Raw genomic sequence first — 20799 nt, forward strand, 5'->3', positions numbered from 1 at the left:
TGTTTCAGGGCTATATCTCAGATACCATCATCATGAAACTTTATGGGTGCAAAGATATCAATGAGAAGAATTGCCTTGCACAAGAACCATAACCCTACACTTTCTTAATAAGAGTTATTGCCCTATGTTGTTTTTGTATGATGTAACTGTTCTGACAGGGCTATATCTCAGATACACTACAAGATTTTAACATAAAACGTTATTGATGCATAGATATCAATAAAGAGAATTGCAATGCATACAAAGTTAAAAACAATTACCCTAAACTTAATTATTATTTTAAAGATTAACCTGTTTATCAAGTGATTTGCACCCATTCATAAACACAAATTATGTTGCAAGAGTTAGCAATTCAACGAATTTGCTTGTTTCAGGTATACTGGTATTATTAGCACACACATGCGTTTTCAAATATTAATAGCCTAGGTTTCAGCTTGAAAACATTTCTCAATTTCTATATTGTGCTTTTTGTTGTTTGTTATTCTTATTCGCTATTGAATTCTGTGATAATTGAAATAAAGTGTGTTTATACTGCATATAAGTTTACAAAATCTATTATTCAAAAAACTAAATTAATCATATGTTAAAATAGCAAATGTCATTCCATAGTTGTTCAGAATTCTCTATAGGATTTTATTTCCTTACAATAAATGTCAGTTCATCAGCATTTACATGTATCAAACTGAATAACATGAATTGCTTCCCAATACTTCATCACTCAGAAAATACATTTTATGGTGCATGCCTGGGACTATAAAAATTATGAATATTGCGTGCATTGTATATAAAGGATCACTTCAAAGACAATATACTTAGCTTTCAGGTTTTCGATTCACAGACGTCAAAGTGTAATGTGGAATAAGGTTGGCATTGTTCTGGGAATCAGAAATATTACAAAATGTACATCAATGGCAGTTTTTAGCTCGACTATTCACTAATGAGCTATACTTCTCACTCAAATGTATGGGTCTGGTAAATGCTCTTCTGGTAAAGTTTAATTTCACTCATGATTGGGATAAGTGGGGGAGGTATAACTTCCACAACTCTGGCTCTTTTTAGTAATACATTATATTTCACAGACTTGTACATGTACACAAAAATATTAAAATTAAACTAGACTAAAAAGTTCTGAGCCTCAAAAATGGAGTCAGATTACACTGAAAACACTGGCCAATATTTAAGATGTATAATATTAATTGTATTTATGTGTGGAGCTAAAATATAGATCCATGATCAGTAGATAACCTTAGATACCCAGGCAGCATTACTTGTTTCAAAAAACAATTCATCAAATTTGATATGCATGTATTATACAACATTATTTTGCATAATAGTGTTATCATAAAGCAAGTATTCTACGTAAATATGTCTTGCGCAAGGGAAAAATGTTCACGACACATATCTTGAAAAATAAAGGTCATTCTAGCTCCAGCCTCAAATCTTAATTCATTTGGAATGATGCTTTTTCCTGTGTCATTTAAACAAAAGTAAAATTCTGGTATTCCATGAGTAAACACTCCAACAACTTGTACAATCCCTGCTGCTGGATTAACACACGCTAACATTGGGGAGCCGGATGCTCCATCTTCCAGTAAAGCGTGAATCAGCAGTTTATGTTGCTCATCATAACCTAGGTAACCCTTTTCCACAACTGCTGCTGGGTTTTTGTCCTGGCGTCTTATTCTGTTTACATGATCCAAATCCAAGTTTTGGATAAAATACTGATGATGTTGCTCTTTGAAGGCCAATGCTGAGCGCAAACATTCAAAGTTTGGGTATATAATTGGGCACCTGGGCTCCCAATGCTTCCCTTGGTTGTTTGGATGACCATAACCAAAAAGTGACACATACTCAATGTCAGGCAAATTGTCACTTCGAAGAGGAAGCTTGTTGGGCAGCCGTTGATCAGGATTTAAAATTTCCATGATTGCAATGTCAAGCTTTTCGTTGGAATAACAAACTTGTTTGAGCTTATATGTGACAACAGAGGGAACTGTTGGTATATCGGAAAAACTTATGTAAGCATCTTGTAAATATTGTTCAGTTATTCTTCCAGATCTATAGGGATCTGAAAACAGAATACAGATTTTGTTATAGTACAGGTACATAAAATATAACACACCAACATAAACTTGATACTTGCCAACTCTTTAAGAATAAATACACACCTGATTTTTGTCCTATATTCAAACGCAGTTTTGTTTGTGCATGTTTCACCGAAAAAGTAGCATAACAGGCAGTTATCAGGATATTATTGTATCTATAAATCCAGATTCCACTATGAAAGGAATGTATTAATTAATTGTACTTCAATATTGTCATGCATAAATGTCAGTGTCTGCTTTATTTTGGCGAACTATAACTTGGAACATGTATGTTAGGCTTGTAGAGCTACATGTACCAGCTGAAATGATCAGATTGCCCTTACTTTCTTTGTAGTCGCCCAAAGTTTAACCTTTTTAACAGTCACCCCTGGAGAGACATGATTGTCCTCCAAATAAATTTCGACTTTTAAGCTGAATTGACATTTAAATTTAGTCACCAAATCAGACCGACTAGTGGTATTTTACACCCCTACACGTATTCCCCCAACCACCATTAATATCCCCATGAGGGAAAATTTTGAAATAACAGATTGATACAACAATCAAATACTATCAAAATGTCATAAAACAAACAAATATACATGTATGTTACATTAAAAAAACAACTAATATTCAAATTGATTAAAAATGTTTATATGATATTTTGATAGTATTTAACTATTGTTTCACTGTACATACATGTACAAGATTTATGACTTTATTCATTTAAGGTACCGGGTATTTCATGAGATTATACAAACCTATCACAAGACAGGATCCCTTTCCTTATCAATTGAATACATTTATTTTATTTTGCAAAAATACAAATATGAGATTAATAAAATACAAGTATAAGACAAGTGCTCAATAATGATATAGCATATGAACATTCACCTAACAAGGGACAGAAAGTAATTGAGAAAAAAATGAATATAGAATGGAATTTTAAAGGGGGGAAAGCATAAAAAATGAATGAAGGGATGTACAAAGGGTGGCATGAGGAAAGGAGAAAGATAGGAAGGGGGAAGGGAGGGAGGAAGAAATGCATGAGGAACCAGGAGAGAAGCAGAAATGGTGCATGGGAGGGAGGAAGGATGAAACAAAAGGGCGAATGGAGGGAGATAGACAGGAAAAGAGGTAGGGTAGAAGAGTGGTACAGAGGTGAGATTTTTTCTATTCAGCTGATTCCATCTTATGAAAGAATGCTAGGATACCTGAAAAATTAGTTCTTGGCCTAGTACCACATAATGAAGTCAATATTCCTTTTCAACTAAAGGTTTTTCTCATTTTCAAATGAGTTCTTCATCATGCTATATTTGGTGTTCAAAGGCGTTTTTTTAAGTTTTGAGTCTGATTCAACCCTGACGAGGAATAATATGCATATTCTTTGCTGTACTTTTCAGATTGTTTGTGAGCCAACTCACATGCTCAAAATTCAACTGAATACATAATGTTGTGAATGTTAATGATACTGGGCCCATTACCTTACTGGATCTACTTAAAATGGCAGTGTTTTGATTGGGAAACGTATTTTCCGGGGAGGAAGGGAAAAGGGTCAGGTAGGTGGGAAGCCAATAAAGTTTGATATCTAAGTAAAGACTTAACTGTAGTTGAAAAATTAATTGATCACACATGCCTTATAGATTAATAAATGGCATTGCACAACACAGTAAGAGGAGAGATCTATAACAGTAGATTACTAGTACATGTATATGAATGCTCTTAAATTTACGCAGTACTGTTCTCTTACCAAGAATGTCGCTTATCACATGCCTTGCTGTCATAATATATTTGGAACCAACTCTAAAACCAGTTCCAAAGACATGTCCATTGTGTGCAATAATGGCCCCTACCGACTCCATCATATTGTAATATATTCCCACCATTGTCTGTGTAAGGGAGTCGTCATATGATTTCTGAAAGAAAAGCAACAGGAATGTAATTACTTTTGATGACTTGAAAATAAAGTTACGTGATGTGGTGTGTTGAACAAAAAAATGAGACACAAAGACAGATAGATAGGTGGTATTATGATTATATTTTAGCATTCCATTTCAAGCACATTTTGAAGAAACTACATTAAAGGGGCCTTTTAACGTTATGGTAATTTGACAAAATTAAAAAAGTTGTTTCAGATTCGCAAATTTTTGTTTAATGTATGATATTTTGTGAGGAAACAGTAATACTGAACATTTACCATGCTCTAAAATAGCCATCATATGCATCTTTTGACGATTTAAAAACCTGAACATTATAAAGCGTTGCAACGCGAAACGATTGAATAATTTGGAGAGTTCTGTTGTTGTCGTTATATTTTGTGAAACTACGAGGATTGCTTATATGGAGTATAAAATACATCCTTCAATGCATGAGCACGGATGGCCGAGTGGTCTAAGCGGTAGACTTTTACTCCAGGACTCCAGGGGTCAATGGTTTGAGCCCTGTTGAGGGTTACTTAAAAAAAAAAATTATTCTTGATTTTTTACTGGAGCTTTTTAGATCCAATGTTTACATTTATCAATATAAAGCATTTAATGACAAACTTCAAAACATGCCAGAATCTGTGAAAAGGCCCCTTTAAGAGAATATTACATATTATGGTTGGTGACTTTTAATATCCTTCGAAATCAGACTTGACGTAGGAATAGACAAGGCTTGCCAAACCTGTTCACACACTTATCTGATGAGTCTGATATCACAGTATATATTAGATTCTCTTTATTATGCAACTATTTTTATGCCCCCTTTCGAAGAAGAGGGGGTATATTGTTTGCACATGTTGGTCGGTCCGTCGGTCGGTCGGTCGGTCCGTCCACCTGATGATTTCCGGATGAAAACTCTAGAAAGCTTAGGCCTAGGATCATGAAACTTCATAGGTACATTGATCAAGACTGGCAGATGACCCCTATTGATTTTCAGGTCACTGGGTCAAAGGTCAAGGTGACTCAAAATAGTAAAATGGTTTCCGGATGATAACTCAAGAATGCTTAGGCCTAGGATCATGAAACTTCATAGGTACATTGATCATGACTGGCAGATGACCCCTTTTGATTTTTAGGTCACTAGGTCAAAGGTCAAGGTCACAGTGACTCAAAATAGTAAAATGGTTTCCGGATGATAACTCAAGAATGCTTACGCCTAGGATCATGAAACTTCATAGGAACATTGATCATGACAGGCAGATGACCCCTATTGATTTTCAGGTCACTAGGTCAAAGGTCAAGGTCACAGTGACTCAAAATAGTAAAATCGTTTCCGGATGATAACTCAAGAATGCTTACACCTAGGATCATGAAACTTCATAGGTACATTGATCATGACTGGCAGATGACTCCTATTAATCAGGGTTACCACCAACCTGATAAAATAAAATTCCCTGACTTTTCCGTGACCAAATCTTGGTTTTCACTGACTAATTTCGCGACATGTTCCGCCTCCTCCTCCCCATACAGCTGACCAAATCCACCCGTTTAATGTTATTTTATTCCTTAACATAAAATATTAAACAAATAACAAAGCAGTACTACTTGTACACTAAACTATGCATGATGCAAGGCTATATAGTAAATACCACAAAACCAAGGATAAAAAACAACCACATAATAATTATTATTAGAGCTTGTTTTCCCATGTTTCCTAGTGTAAAGGAACCACCACCACATATAAGACAGCGTGCTTTGTTTTCATTTTTAGAGTTTTTGCCAACCCATGATGAAAACTCGGGGTCTTTAAGCCAACAATCATTAAATAATGTCTGCTTACTCATTCTGGTAATATGTCTATCTAAAATGTATGTGTACATTGTATTAAATCTGAAATTAGAAGAGAAAATCAATTTGTGATATGTGATATATTGTAGGTTAATACATGAAAATCATGCAGTTAGGAGCAGAAGCAGGTCTTCTTGATAACTGAAATAAATAACCAAAGTTAGAATAGCTCTTTCATGCTGTCATCTCTAATGATCCTGCAAAGCATAAACAATAGAATTAATCAGCTCTGGGGGCAAGGGTTGCATAGCCATTCAGCCTTCAAGGATACAAAAAATAAATCAAAGATAAAAAAATAGATAAATTTACATTTTTGAACATGCTTTACACATGGTAATGTTTTATGTACATAGAAATAGTCAAAACATTTCAAATATAAATATATTGTTGAATCTGCTAAAACAAATGATACCTGAAGACTGCCATAGCCACTAAATAACTTATTCATCAACCCAAAATTTTATTTTTCCCTGACTTTTCACTGACTTTTCTGAAATTTCAATTTTCACTGACCATTTTTTAAATTCCCTGACTTCACTGACCTTGAAAAAAAATCAAATTTCCCTGACTTTTCAAGTTAAGTGGCAACCCTGTTAATTTTCAGATCAATAGGTCAAAGGTCAAGGTCACAGTGAATCGAAACAGTAAAATGGTTTCCTGATGATAACTCAAGAATAATTAGGCCTAGGATCATGAAACTTCATAGGTACATTGGTCATGACTGGCAGATGACCCCTTTTGATTTTCAGGTCACTAGGCCAAAGGTCAAGGTCACAGTGACAAAAAACGTATTCACACAATGGCTGCCACTACAACTGACAGCCCATATGGGGGGCATGCATGTTTTCCAAACAACCCTTGTTTTTGAATTGCTTAAAACTAGACACTTAACAATTAAAATAAACCAAACCGCAAATATTTAGTGATTTGAAGTTTAGCAGAATATGCAAATGAGACAGCCCAATGATGGCAACTTGGATCCACACATAATATTGAACATGACTCATACAATATGTTTAATCAGCAAACAAACAAGAGGGTCAAAGGCCCTATGTTGCTCACCTTACCCTCAAAATAAGTGAACTTCTTAATATGGCTTCTTAACTTGCTTTTTACCCAGAACCATTTTTTTAACTCAGCTTAGATGTCATTAGAACAACTGTTCTGATCAAGGTTCATGCTGATTGGGCAATGGCACTGTATATGTAAAATCTGAACAATCAAAACTTACTTAAAACCAAATATAAAAAGTTTATCTTAAGTTTACTAAGTTCTCCAGGAATAATTGGAAGTCAAACTCCAAGTTCAGAGAAATTGTGGCTTTATTATACCATTTTCATATGATAGGCACTTGAATTAGCTAAATTACCTAAACATATTTCAGTATTGAAGCACCCTATAAATAAGTCAAGAAGCATAACAATGTTGCTAAAAAATGGCATGTTAAAGTAGACTAAAATAATTAGAATAATTGATGATACACTCTCTACAATAATCTTAATTTACTAAATGGCATGCTCTTAGTTAGTTAACATCAAATGTTATTTTATTCCATTCTCAACGATTGTGCACCAGAGCAGGTTACAACAACTAAAAAGAAGCTCGACAAAAGTTTTTAAAAATATTTACTTTGATATGTGTCAAGATCTTTCTCACTTACAACATGAAAACCTTTTTTATTTCTTAAATGCATCCAGCTTAAAATGCTCTTTTAGAAAATGTATTTTAATGAGGGTCCTTACTTACAAAATGATGAATTCGTTTGACTAACATTGAAGGTTTTACTACATAAGCTTTGGAATTAGTACATTTTGACCACAACCTTCTACAATTTATAATGTTGATTGATGTTTGATGCTAGGTGACTGAAATGCCTTTAAAAAGGGTTAATTGGAGAGATTCGATTGGATTCCTGACAACCCAAGCATTCCAGATTTGAGGTCAAACACATTTCAAGTTATAAACTAAGTAATTTTCATCAAAGGTAAATGTTATAACATGAAATTTTGAGAATATCCAGCTATCATAAAACTGTTTATCACCAAACATCCTCATCATCCTCATACTCATCATCATCATCATCATCATACTCATCACCATCATCTTCAGAAAGAACCTAAATCAACAATGCTTTTGCCAATGTTACTCGTTATATATATAGGTAGAATTAATTATATGCATTCATTGCACTCAGATGGAAGGTAGTATATTGGTACTTTGATAAAAGAAAAGCTTTTTTATATCAACAAAATGATTTCTTTATGATAAAAAAAAGCTCATGAGCTAATTTTATTACACAAATTGACAAAAAACTGGTGCTCATAATTAGGATCTGATTAAAAAGGTTTCCCTAGTTCCATAAAATGAAAACTGCTCTCCAATGGAGGCCATGATTTTCAGTGGGCCAGACTCATTTTCAAACCCAATAAAGATATGATTAGAACAAATGTTCTGATCAAGTGTAGGACTCAGATATCAGATAAGATACCATTAGGACTAATATTATGATCAAGATTGAACTAAAAATGTGTCAGAGCATTAACAAAGTTTTTCAGTAACCATGTAAGGATATCTTCCCTTCGCCTAGTATAGTGGCCATGCAGATTTTAAACAGACCAGAACCATATTCAAACAGATATCACTAGAAAAAATGTTCTGACCAAATTGGACTAACATATGACTTCTTGAGTGCTAAACATCAGCATATCATGCTCCAGTGAGATAAAAAAGCTAATCTTCCTATATCTTTAGCTCACAGAGTACATGTACGTGTTAAGGTGGGTTTAATGCTATCATGGATAAGACAGTCTGACTTAATTAAAATCTCTGAAACTAAGCCAGTGTTAAAAAAAATGGAGCTACTAGCGCCACATTCCTGAAACTACAGGGATTAACCCTTTCCCACTTAAAAGCAAAGTGAAATAGGCTATGTACAAACAGCATAAAACCAGAACAGCATGCAAGTAACTTGCAGTCTGTTCAGGTTTTATGCTGTTTGCTGCTCATCAGTAGATTCTAAGGTTTAAATATGAAGCCTTTAAAACTTGAATCTAGTAAGAAAAGTCTTAAATTACACTAGAAATGGCGCAGCAGAGGCCGACGCGTATTCCCATGCCGCATGCTTGACCCAGGGGGCACCCCAGGGTTGGTAATGGGGCCATGCATAGTTGAGATTGACCGTATTGTCATAAGAGATCGATGTTCAGTATCAATTGGAAGTGAATCCGTGTAGAAATGAAGAAGTTAATGTAAAATAATATAAAACAAGAGATGTGTTTGTCAGAAACACAATGCCCCCTCCTGCGCCGCTTTGATTTATAAAAAAAAAATCATTTGGCAGGTTCATTACTTACCTCCCTTTAAAGCTTATTACTTCCCTTGGATTTGTTTTTTTTTACCTATGTCCTTGAAGGATGACCTTAACCTTTCACAACTCAAAATGTGGAACTCCATGAGATACACATGCATGCCAAATATCAAGTTGCCATCTTCAATATTGCAAAAGTTATGGCCAATGCACCATACTGGGGGCATAAAAATGAGTGAAAATCTCTGACCCGGCCCCACCTTAACCCCCATAACTTTTGCCCCAGGGGTCAGATCAAAATTCCAAATAGTGCAAGGTCCCACATATGCTCATAGCTACCATATGTTGGTAAGTATCAAGGTTCTAGTGCTTTTAGTGTAAGAGGAGATAGTGGCCCAGAGGGCCAGACGGCAGAGATAACCACAATATCCCCACACTTTTCAAAAAGCGTGGAATTAAATTTTCTAAGGGACTACAAATACGAGAAAATACGTATCTAAGTTGTAAAGGGTTAAAGAGATCTCAAAACAGTCTTAACGCATTCAAAATAGCTAATGAGATTAGAGCATTTCAAAAGCAAATATATGTAAATGCATTCAAAATATCTCAAATACAGCAAATAATGGTTATTTATGTACATAAACTTCAGACTACATGTATGTATAAAATCTAGGAATTGAAGGCAGGTTTACCTTTTGTGCATTTTAATAGAATGCGTAGCCTTTATATGGATTTTTGATCTTGGTGCCTATGGTACCAAGCTGAAAGATTTTCTTTAAGAACATCTAAGCTATCAGTATCATATTACTCATACGGACTTAATGCATCTGGATGCCCTTTATTTTGCCCTTTATTTACATCAGACAAAACGCATTGATGGGGTCTATTTGGGCATTCTAGGCAAAAAGTTTTTTTTAATTTTCAATGCATGTTTTAAAGCACTGAAATAATGTGTTTAAAATGCCTAATTCATATTTAACACCATTGTAAATTATGGCATTTAACAAGATGGGCATAAAGCTTTCCCAGTGAAGTCAACTTTCTGATGATAAGTTACATTTGTATCTGTAAGTCTTTATCCTTGGCTTATCTTTATACCAAATCCAAGCCAATAAAACTGAATCTAATTCTTGTTAACAAGTAATGCAGTGATACGTTTTGAATAAAAAAATGTGAGTGACTTCTCGCTTCATTTATTCATTGTTTACCCAGCTACATCCAGGCAACTAATTCCAGACTTGTTAAGAATAATGTCAATCAATGTCTCATGCTTACCGGTATGTAAAATAATTACAGCACACAAAACCATTCTGCTTTATTTGGTATAAAACTCAGCCCCTGAGTTGTAGTGTGGAAAAAGTTCTCCCACCACAAAATTTCTCCTTGAATTTAAACCAATCTAAAATATTGACCATGGGAAATTCTAAATCACGGAAATCATTGAATTTTCAACGATTCTCATCCCTGACACAATGAAAGTAAACTAATTGATAAATATAATTAACTTTATTAAAATAATAATATTTCAATCAAGTATCCTACCTTAAAATTTCCATACTTCGGGTTCGAATCAGCACCACTACTTCTTGAAAAACCTGTTCAAACAGGGAAAATGCATGTAACATTTACACAGTTTTCAACAAAAGTACACATACATTTTATAAATTCTTTAATTTTAGGTTGACAGATATAACATAAAATATAAATTATCTTGTTTTGTTTGATATAGATTTTTAGAAAAGATGCATATGTATCATACAACAAGGGAAAAGTTTAGAAATGGCACTCACATAGAACAAATGTTATTAAACCATTCTCAGGCAAATTCATTAAATTGATACCCTCGCCCTGACATTTTTTGTTTATTGAAGGGTTCAGATGGATGAAGAAGGCAATAACTGTAAAATGCAATTATGTAGGGTTATTGTTTGTACGTACTGCAATTCTACTAACAAATATCTATGCACACATTAAGTTTTATGTTGAAATATCTATAGTATCGGAGATATAGCCCTAAAAATTATGTAAGACAAAAACAAACTAGTGACCTGAAAATCAATAGGGGTCATCTGCGAGTCACGATCAATGTACCTATGAAGTGTCGTGATCCTAGGCAAAAGGGTTCTTGAGTTATCATCCGAAAATCATTTTACTATTTCGGGTCACCGTGACCTTGACCTTTGACCTTGTGACCTCAAAATCAATAGGGGTCATCTGCGAGTCATGATCAATCTACCTATGAAGTTTCATGATCTTAGGCGTATGCGTTCTTGAGTTATCATCCGAAAACCATTTTACTATTTCAGGTCACCGTGACCTTGACCTTTGACCTAGTGACCTCAAAAACAATAGGGGTCATCTGCAAGTCATGATCAATCTACCCATGAAGTTTCATGATCCTAGGCGTATGCGTTCTTGAGTTATCATCCGGAAACCATTTTACTATTTCGGGTCACCTTGACCTTTGACCTAGTGACCTCAAAATTGATAGGGGTCATCTGCGAGTCATGATCAATCTACCCATGAAGTTTCATGATCCTAGGCGTATGCGTTCTTGAGTTATCATCCGGAAACCATTTTACTATTTCGGGTCACCGTGACCTTGACATTTGACCTAGTGACCTCAAATTTGATAGGGGTCATCTGCGAGTCATGATCAATCTACCCATGAAGTTTTTCATGATCCTAGGCGTATGCGTTCTTGAGTTATCATCCGGAAACCATTTTACTATTTCGGGTCACCGTGACCTTGACCTTTGACCTAGTGACCTCAAAATCAATAGGGGTCATCTGCGAGTCATGATCAATCTACCCATGAAGTTTCATGATCCTAAGCGTATGCGTTCTTGAGTTATCATCCGGAAACCATTTTACTATTTCGGGTCACCGTGACCTTGACCTTTGACCTAGTGACCTCAAAATCAATAGGGGTCATCTGCGAGTCATGATCAATGCACCTATGAAGTTTCATGATCCTAGCCCCAAGCGTTCTTGAGTTATCATACGACAACCACCTGGTGGACGGACCGACCGACCTACCGACCGACCGACCGACAGACATGAGCAAAGCAATATACCCCCTCTTCTTCGAAGGGGGGCATAAAAAGGGCAATAACAAAGGGTTATGTTTATTGTTAATGACACTTCTCAGTATCATATCTATAATCTCATAAAATTTCATGTTCAAATCTGATATATTTTCTGAGATATAGCCCTGAAAAGTTTGTGACAGATGGACGAATGGACAGACTATCTCTCTGCCTTCGGCGAGTGATGGAAGGACACAAATTTATGGTCTGCTTGTTTTTCTGTCAATTGGTACCACATTTTTGTATTTTGGTGTGCAGTATTTAAGCTTGATTAGACATAATGATAATAAGAACATTATCACTACAATTGTTCTCATTAGCCATGATTGGTCATTCAGCTCCCTCACAACAACATAATCAATTACTGACACATTTTAAGAAGCACAAAACATTTTACACTATGCTAAGCTACATAATTACTCAAGTTTTTATACAGTGAACCTTTATGTGACCTTTTTGATATGATACCTGACATCAATAAAGTGAGCACAATGTAAAATATAAGACTAAATGATGTGTGGTAGTATATATGGAATTAACTCAATATTCAACAAACCCATCGAAACGACTTCGACCTCGGACATTTGCAATAAAATATCCCTAGGTCTGGTTTCAATTCCGCAACTGTGGGACCTCATGTCCAACAAAAAATAGATATGTAAAATGTTGTTTTGGTTGGAAATGATAATGTAACTTCGAATCTGTTATAACTATTGACTGGCATTGGTTAAATGGTTTAACGATAAATTAAAACAGTTCATTACCGAGCAAAAGTGCTATCTGTGCTAGTGACATAACGAACTCTTACTGCTATTTTCAGAAACAGTCAAAGCCTGCAGGGTGTATCATGACCTAAGAAACACAACAGTGTTTCATTGCTTTCAATGACATTTACTGGTTTCAATCCTTGTTATGATAAGCTAAAGCCGGGAATGATACTAACGTTCCCTTTTCCTTGTCAACATATGTTGCAAAATTTAGAATTGCAAACAGATGTAAAATTTCATGGAGTACTAGGTTTTGATATTGCTGTTTAAAAGTACATGTAATTTATATATAGAAAAAACACAGCTTTTTTTCACTTTTAGTGAAAGTTTTACGATATGGAACGTCAACTTTTAGTTGTTGATTTAATTGTTAAAAAAAGTGAAAGTCTATTTGATAGAAATAAACTGAATAAAAGGTATTGTTCTGGATTGAATAAAAGAAGAACAAGGTAAGGTAAAATCTGGTGAGGTCCGGTGAGTTTCAAAAGTTATCAGACCTCATGTCCGGTAAGATATTTTTGTCTTTTGGGTTGATTCAACAAAAACAAATGTTTCCATATAAACACTCTAGAGGTTCTTTAATCATACCTGGATATTTACTTCCAAGAGACAGTTCACCATGGTTGGTAAAATTACCACCTGGAAACACGTTTACTGAGTTAGGTGCCCCAACGTTGAAAATAGGCCCAGCCCCTGCCATATCTCCAGGGACAGAAAAATTGATCTCCTCAATTAGTTTTTTTGTTTCTTCACATGGTTCTCTCTCCCTACGCTTAAGTCCTGCAAATGGATCATGATAATAAATAATATTAAGATCTTTTAATGAGTTAAACAAGAGTCAAAGATTGCATTAATGATCAGTAAATACACAAAGTTGCTTAACATGGATTTGAATTTAAAAGTCAGAATGAACGTATTTAGTTGCTATGCAATAAGTATGATGGCTGTGCTAGTCAGCTCTTTATGTGTTTTTTTTTTAGATTAACAACATTAAAGCTTGCTCTGCAGTGCATGTTCAAGTAACAGCAAGTAAAGTTTGAGTGAGATTCACCTAGTAATTGTAGAAGAGCTGAAAACAAAAGCTTTGGAAGATACTGATATAAGGACAGACATGCCTTAATACCTCTCACCCTAAGGTGATATAGAAAGGCGTCTGAATCAGTATGCATAAAGTTTACCATCCAATTCTGTAGGGGTCACCAGCTTGGTGACGGCCAAGTAGCGGTTCTCGCAGTCATCCAAGGCTGCAGCCAGAAGGTGGCGAGGGTTCTCTCCACACCTGACGACCACATTGTGCCACGCATTCAGCATGGCAAATATCTGATCATCCATCTGCAGAATACATCAACACGCAGATTCAAATAATGAGGAGTGATGATTTAGCTGTTGCATCATCTTTTACTTAATTAGAAGGTATAAGTCATTTATATTTTTTGAACATATGATGCATGTAGATGCTTAATCATACAGAGCAGACATAGAAAACAACATAGTTAGGTTTTTAAATGCATTTTTACAACTAAGATGAAGTATTTCAAATGTCTTACATTGCGATAAGCATGTTTCAATCTTGCAAACTGAGCCTCTGTAAAGCCAAGGTAAATTCTCAGCATGCTGAACTCAGTACCTGAAAGAAGTGTAGTTTGAAAGAGTGATAATTACTTTCTCAGAAAAGGCAAATTTTACTCACAATTTATTTAGCAAATAATAATTCAGAAAGAACAAGACATAGAATTTCTTTGAAAACTGTTTGAAGTAAATGAACAATTTCATATTAAATCATGACGTTTCAATCTTAACAAGCTGTATACCAGCAAATATTGGACTGATTTCAGCTTTATGATGGAATATCAAAGTCAGGTTTCTGACTTTGGATAAATGGATCAATAAAGACTATATCATTGATAAAGATTTTATATATTGGATTTATAGTATTTGAAGTCACATAAATACATGTACTTCAAATTAAATAATATTTCGCAAAATATTTTGTCAAATAAAGTTAACCCATAAAAAAACATTGTTCCATACATGTAGCAATAGCCAATTTTTCAATGCTAGATGTGGTATGGCAATATAGATTAAACAAGATACAAAATGCTTGTTTTTATTTTTTGTGCAAGAATATATTCCATGTGATTTTCCGGCAATGATATCTGAACATTTACAAGCTAATGCGAGACTGGCTTCAGGCAGTGTCTGAAGAATGACATATTCATGAAAACTAGGTCATGCTTCTGATACTGACCGAAGCCAATCTCATATCTTCATATTTTTATACTGTTATTATTAGCATGAGTGTCACATCTTGTTTTCTGAAAAGTTTTGTTTTATATTTATGTACAGAAGTCCAAATAAATTTTTGTTATGGAATGATATTCATGACACTTAAACCGTTTTGTCTCAATTGTACCAGTGTTATTTGGCCTAGTAAACATCTGCTTTACTTTATTTGTGTAATTGAATATCTATAAGTATTGGATAAATATGTAATATATGAACTGCAAAAGTATATTAAGAATACATGTTTATATTCTGAGAGCTGATATTTACATATGATCATCATCTTATAAAACATATAGTTACCAGAAAATAATTTTGATTGGCATGTTTATTATTTGTGAATTGTTTGTAAATCTCCAACTGAAAAATCTGTCAAAAATAACTTATGGGTTGAGAAAAGCTGATTCACCAATATTTGCATGATTGCAGAGAGTGATGCCAATACATAGCTGATATCAGTTTGCACATCCTATGTCTATCTTATTTAGTAAGTCGATAAATGGCCCACATTAAAAAATGATTTCAGATCGACATCACTGATACTTAATGAATCTGCCCATACTTAAAGCATTTATCTTTCCATATAACCTTGACCTTTGAACTAGGGACAAAGACCTTGTACACTATAAGTCATACGTTTTAGAATTTGCAAAAACAGATGATGTAAAGGTCTTCAAAAGCTGTATTTTGCCCATATTTCAACAGTGGAATTTACGTATAAAGTTTGCCTTTACGATTGAGATTTTCGTTTCAACACATTGTTTCCATATGATGAAAAGTTGTGTAAGTTATATTAAAAGTGCTATATAAATGATGAAGTTACAGTCTGCATAAGCCAACACAAGAGGTGCATGAACACAAACCAAACCGCCATGGTGGCATCTTTATCAAAGTGATAGTATTAGGGCTCTCCACAAAAAACTTAGTCTAAGTAAGTCTAAGTAATATAAGTGTATCTTTAGGGATGATAAAAGATTTGATCTACATAGCTCAGCATACTTATTTCTTTGCTTATTTCTTTAATGAGTCTTGGCTCCATTCGTTGTCTCGGATCCGTTCCCGACATTGTGGCAGGCCTTGTGCAGGCTTTTTTGTTGCCGAAAACTATTTGATGTTTTCCTCAAACCTTTAAAGAACACACAGTATATTAAGCCCATGCATTTTCAATGCCATACAAATTTAATATTTGACCATAAATAGGCTTAAATAGAAGACATGAAAACAATAACTATTTATACAGACTGTAAGTTGAAAAAACAACAATATATTTTTGGGCTTACATCTTCAAAGAGGATTTCTTACTGCAAGTTTGCTTATAATGCTTTAACATCTGAAAAATTTTCTTCAATTGTCATCTATTAAATCTATTACAAAAATTCATAATTCACCACAAATTTCTATAAACTGTCTTTGATTTTCCCTAAAAGCACCCTTGGGGCCTTGCATTTCTCTGAAGGATGGAGTTTATTCGGAATAGAAAATCATACATATATTTTCATTTCTACGAAAATATCCTCACTTTACTGTGTAGCACATTCTATAACCATATCAGTAAATGATAAATTAGATGCATGTACATGTATTTGGATTGATTGTTTAAGCAAAACATTAATTAACAATTATTGACGAATGTAATCATTTATATAAGGGAACTTTGAATTATCAATATTTTTGAAATTAGATAATAGCATTTATTCAGAAATTGTTTTCTGTAATGTTTATTAAAACAAAATAATAAATGGAAGATATATAAATTAATATAATGAATCTGAGTCAGTCAACCAGTTTAGAATCTCGCGGCAAAAAACGTTAATTCTTTTGACCACAATAATTTCTTTCAGGATTTAGTGTCAATGTGAGAAGATGTTAATATAAAGGGTAAAATTTATTTTGTAAGATAAGAGGTAAAGCCAGATGGCAATGCATATGCAGTTTTTTGTCAAAAATAGCCAATTAAAGTTCACCCTTTGGAAAATTATTAAAAATCACTCAACTTACAGAATAAGTATTTCAAAACATTGTCATGGCATTTTTTTTTCAATCAGCAAAAAGTTTATTAGAAAATAATAAAGCCTTCTATATCCATATGAACATTTCAAAACATAACTCATTCAATCAGTTCTGGTTAACATTTGGCCGCATTTATCCCCCCTGTAAGCATAATACAAAAGATTTCTTGCTAAAACTTTGTCAATTTATTCCTTTACCAAATGTATACCTTCGACACTTATCATTTTGTTTTTATTGGGGCATAATGGAAATTTAAATACAAATTAATCGGAACTGCTGATTATCTGGAACTGGTTGACAAAGTATAGTTATATACCAAATATTATCTAGCATCATAATAGCATTTATACACTCATATAGAGTACCGTAATTACTCTATGTTTTCGGACACTCTAAGTTTTCGGACACCCCTTTTTTAAAGAAAAATAATTATTTTTCGTGACTCTTAATTTTCGGACACACGAGTTTTGGTCCATAATTAATGTCTCTAAGTTTTCGGACAGTATATTTTACAGCGCTTTTTTACCAAATTTCGGTCCTGTTTTCGATATCTAATGACTCTTCGATCATGGGGTTTTACAACCAGATTAACATCATAAAACATGGCAGGTGCATGCCTGAGGGCAACAGATCATTACATTTGCGTTATTTGGTAAATAACCTTGTAACAGGGTATTTAACAATGGTTTCGCCCGATAGCATAAGCGTTATAATGACAATTACCAGGGGTACCAATTAACAGTTCAATTATCTACTGCAATCGTACTACCCCTTCTCAGTAAAATAACTGTGACAAATACTTAACGCTTCAAAGTGTGATGCACCATATTGCAAGTTTTATGAACAATGGAAGGTGTTAGACAACAACTATCGGAAATGAGCAAACAAAGAATTCATAGTTTGCTTTTTTACTGTGTTAATTACAGGTTCATACTAGCGAGTATAGGTACATCACATGCTCATCTTTGAACTCGTTGGTCAAAGTTCAACCTTGTAGTAACTTTCTGTCAAATAAATTAAACATTTAAAATTATTTAAAATGCAGTGCAAACATATTTAACTGTAATTTATACTATATGGCATGGTATTGTACCAGCGTGTGCTATTACCGTTAGTTGTTGATACAATTGACGCTATTTTTGGACACTTCAATTTTCTACTCTAAGTTTTCGGATACCTGTATTTTGTGAATATTTTTCTACTCTAAGTTTTCGGACACACACAAATTTAATTATTTTTAAGTGTCCGAAAACATAGAGTAATTACGGTATTTAATTTTTATATAAGTTTGTGAAATAGAAACACAATAAAAGTCAATAATGTGAATTTAGTGGAAATCACATTTTGAAGTTGCTTTCTAACCATAGCAAAACATAAACTGTATATATAGCTCTGATGACATTTTAGTTTCCTACAATTTACTCAGCAAAACATTCTCAGTATACATATATATGAGCGGATATACGTACTTAATCCTTGATATTTCGATGTATATTATTATTAAAATAATACTGTGATAAAAGTTTATTTCATATAAGATTTATAATACAAATATTGGGGAAACACTCTTTTCCATTTGTCTGATTCCATTGGCTGTTTCGATTGGCTGTTTCGGCTATGGAAAATAGTTGTATGGCCATTGACGAGAAAGACCTGTTATGGAAGAGAAAGACCGGTTATAGAACATTTAGTTTTAGAAAGACATCGGAGGACTTAAAGATAAAAAGTAAATAGTAATAACATAAATTTCATTCTTAAATACGAATGAAATTATATGTACTGGTCCTAGTCTTCTATCTGCAATGGTCAAATATGGATGTGTATGGTGTACTTAATAAATAAATAAACTACACGTATGGTTTATAAGTTTAATGTACATCGATTATAAATATATAATCAGGCAACTTGATAGTGCGCGTGCATGTGATGAGCGCTACTGCAAGTCGACTATGGCCACAGTAAATAACTATTAAAACGACAACATTGCTCATTTCTTCAAGTCGACTATGGCCACAGTGAATGACTCTGAAAATGAAACAATTTTTCGTTACTGCAAGTCAAATATAGCTACAGTAAATGACTTTTAAAATGTCACCACTGTTCATTAATGAAAGTCGACTATGACCACAGCAAATGACTCTTAAAATGACACAATTGTTCATTACTGCAAGTAGACTATGGCCACAGTTAATCACTCTTAAAATGACACCATCGTTCATTACTGAAAGTCGACTATGGCCACAGGAAATGGCTCTTAAAATGTCCCCATCGTTCATTACTGCAAGTCGACTATGGCCACAGTAAATGACTCTTAAAATGACACCATTTTTCAGTACGGCAAGTCGACTATGGCCACAGTAAATGACTCTTAAATTGACACCTACGTCCAATACTACAAGTCGACTATGGCTACAGTGAATGAATCTTAAAATGACACCATTGTTCATTACTGTAAGTTGACTATGGCCACAGTAAATGACTCTTAAAAAGACACCATCGTTCATTACTGAAAGTCGACTATGGCCACAGTAAATGACTCTTAAAATGTCACCACTGTTCATTACTGCAAGTCGAATATGGCCACAGTAAATGACACTTAAAATGACACCATCGTACATTACTGCAAGTCGACTATGGCCACAGTAAATGACTCTTAAAATGTCACCACTGTTCATTACTGCAAGTCGACTATGGCCACAGTAAATGATTCTTAAAATGACACCATCGTTCATTACTGCTAGTCAACGATGGCCGCAGTAAAACACTCTTAAAATGACACCATCGTTCATTACTAAAAGTCGACTATGGCCACAGTAAATGACTCTTAAAATGACACCATCGTTCATTACTGCAATTCGACTATGGCCACAGAAAATGACTTTTAAAATAACACCATCGTTCATTACTATAAGTCGACTATGGCCACAGTAAATGACTCTTAAAATGACACCATCGTTCATTACTAAAAGTCGACTATGGCCACAGTAAATGACTCTTAAAATGACACCATCGTACATTACTGCAAGTCGACTATGGCCACAGTAAATGACTCTTAAAATGACACCATCGTTCATTACTGCAAGTCGACTATGGCCACAGTAAAAGACTCTTAAAATGACACCATCGTTCATTACTAAAAGTCGACTATGGCCACAGTAAATGACTCTTAAAATGACACCATCGTACATTACTGCAAGTCGACTATGGCCACAGTAAATGACTCTTAAAATGACACCATCGTTCATTACTGAAATTCGACTATGGCCACAGTAAATGACTCTCAAAATGAGACCATCGATCATACTGCAAGTCGACTATGGCCACAGTAAATTACTCTTAAAATGACACCATCGTTCATTACTGCAATTCGACTATGGCCACAGTAAATGACTCTTAAAATGACACCACCGTTCATTACTGGAAGTCGACTATGGCCACAGTAAATGACTCTTAAAATGTAACCACTGTTCATTACTGCAATTCGACTAT

General features: G+C 34.3%; 1 protein-coding gene across 2 annotated transcripts in view; it reads right to left on the reverse strand.

The window, feature by feature from the left end:
• Positions 1–606: 606 nt before the first annotated feature.
• LOC127857537 (uncharacterized) overlaps positions 607–20799 on the reverse strand; it is a 30154-nt gene continuing 9961 nt past the window's right edge. The window contains exons 1-8 of one of the 2 annotated variants that reach the window (XM_052393974.1): positions 18780–18919; positions 16300–16426; positions 14565–14644; positions 14196–14349; positions 13606–13797; positions 10704–10756; positions 3835–4000; positions 607–2068 (exon numbers count right to left, since the gene is read on the reverse strand). In XM_052393974.1, the coding sequence (XP_052249934.1) occupies positions 1356–2068; positions 3835–4000; positions 10704–10756; positions 13606–13797; positions 14196–14349; positions 14565–14644; positions 16300–16366 (1425 nt within the window). In that variant the 5' untranslated portion in view covers positions 16367–16426; positions 18780–18919 and the 3' untranslated portion in view covers positions 607–1355. Of the gene's footprint in view, positions 2069–3834; positions 4001–10703; positions 10757–13605; positions 13798–14195; positions 14350–14564; positions 14645–16299; positions 16427–18779; positions 18920–20799 lie in introns of those variants that run through there. The other variant, XM_052393973.1, reaches the window with a different exon arrangement.

This window comes from Dreissena polymorpha, chromosome 14 (genome assembly GCF_020536995.1).
Source record: "Dreissena polymorpha isolate Duluth1 chromosome 14, UMN_Dpol_1.0, whole genome shotgun sequence".
NCBI lineage: Eukaryota > Metazoa > Mollusca > Bivalvia > Myida > Dreissenidae > Dreissena > Dreissena polymorpha.